We start from the raw sequence: 1344 nt of genomic DNA, 5'->3' as shown, positions 1-1344 counted from the left end.
TCACGTCAGTCGTATAGACTGTAAGTGAGCTCCAGTCACAATTCGTCACAACAGACTCGGAGCAGATACCCAAAGTGTACCCTCTAGGGAACGATGAGGGCTCAAAGACCGCCCTTACGCCCCAGATTGTCTGAAGACTGCCGAGAGTGACCTGTAGATAATGCACACCATCAGCATCCAGTGTCGTCGCCGTTGTGGCCGCCACACCATCAAGGGCGTATTCAGCGCCGATGAGGGAACTGTCGTAGGATGCTAGGAAGGCAGCATCAGCCAGTTTCACTTCGAGCTCCGCAATCCTGACCAAGCCGTCTGGTGGTCCAGCTTGAAAGGTTACTCTAACGCATTGTATACACCCTAGAGAGACCGATAAGTAGACCCCGGCCGCTGAGGGAAAAGTCGGTGCCTAAGCACCAAATCCCAGCAACACCATAGCCGTAACCAGTAGGGATGACCCTACCTGGTTGGTATTGCCAGGTCCATAGGTCTGCCCAGGGTCCGAGTAGTCTGTGCAATCAGGACTGCCTTGTATAGTGAACTCTGTAGAGGTGTAGGCCTGTGCCCCGAACCATAGCGTAACCTGGGATATGTACACACAAGAGCCAAGGTCTAGAGTATAGGTCGGGTTGGAGGATGCCGACACCGTAGTGTACCAGTACCTGAACACCGGGGGTTTCCGAGAGTACTTGCTAGTCATACGTGTCGAAGTGACCATCGATGGCGAGGGCCGGGTCGGCTGACGGCGTGGATATTTGGGAGATCAAGGGAGTGCTCTTCAAGGCAATGTTCTCGAACGCCGAATAGACCTCCACAGCGGACAGGCCCATGATCTAACCAGAACTCAACTATCGATACCAGTCGTATAGGCGCCTCTACGGGAGGAACGGGAGTGGCCTTCAGCAGATTGCCTATGATACATTCCTCAGGGCGAGAGTCTATCACGACTATTAGTGCTAGAGATGGCTTACCCAGTCATCTCCAGCCTGGTCCATCATACTATCCCTCATCAATGTTACTCTCAGCGACCGACGATGGTAGGTGCCGAAGCTTGTGATGGGGATCACGTAGTAGTAGTTGAAGGAGTCTATCTTCACTATACGGCCCGAGAAGCAGGCATAATCAGCGAGCGTCTCAGTACTGGTAACCCCTAGATCCCCCAGAGCTGAGGCCCACTCACAAGTCTCTGACCAAGAACTCGTCGTAGACCATCTCAACTGTATTCGAAACGCAGCCGATCGATAGCTGAACTTCAAGTGAACAACGTCCACCGTTAGTGTAGCCCCCCAAGTCGATGTCGAATGCGAAATCGGTGATGCTCGATACAGCACCAGTAGCGGACACGCCTGT

At 53.3% G+C, this 1344-nt stretch overlaps 1 protein-coding gene across 1 annotated transcript; it reads right to left on the bottom strand.

Annotated features, from left to right (window-relative positions):
* Positions 1–118: 118 nt before the first annotated feature.
* Positions 119–824, bottom strand: Pmar_PMAR014477 (hypothetical protein; the record flags this gene model as incomplete). Its single annotated transcript, XM_002765747.1, has 3 exons — positions 119–403; positions 458–656; positions 697–824. Coding segments are annotated over 3 exons (612 nt in total), but the record flags the coding sequence as incomplete, so codon positions are not given.
* Positions 825–1344: the final 520 nt, after the last annotated feature.

The sequence above is a fragment of the Perkinsus marinus genome (assembly GCF_000006405.1).
Source record: "Perkinsus marinus ATCC 50983 genomic scaffold scf_1104296974778, whole genome shotgun sequence".
Taxonomy (NCBI): Eukaryota; Perkinsozoa; order Perkinsida; family Perkinsidae; genus Perkinsus; species Perkinsus marinus.
The sequence above is the reverse complement of the archived record's forward strand: the minus strand, read 5'-3'. Positions and strand labels throughout refer to the sequence as shown.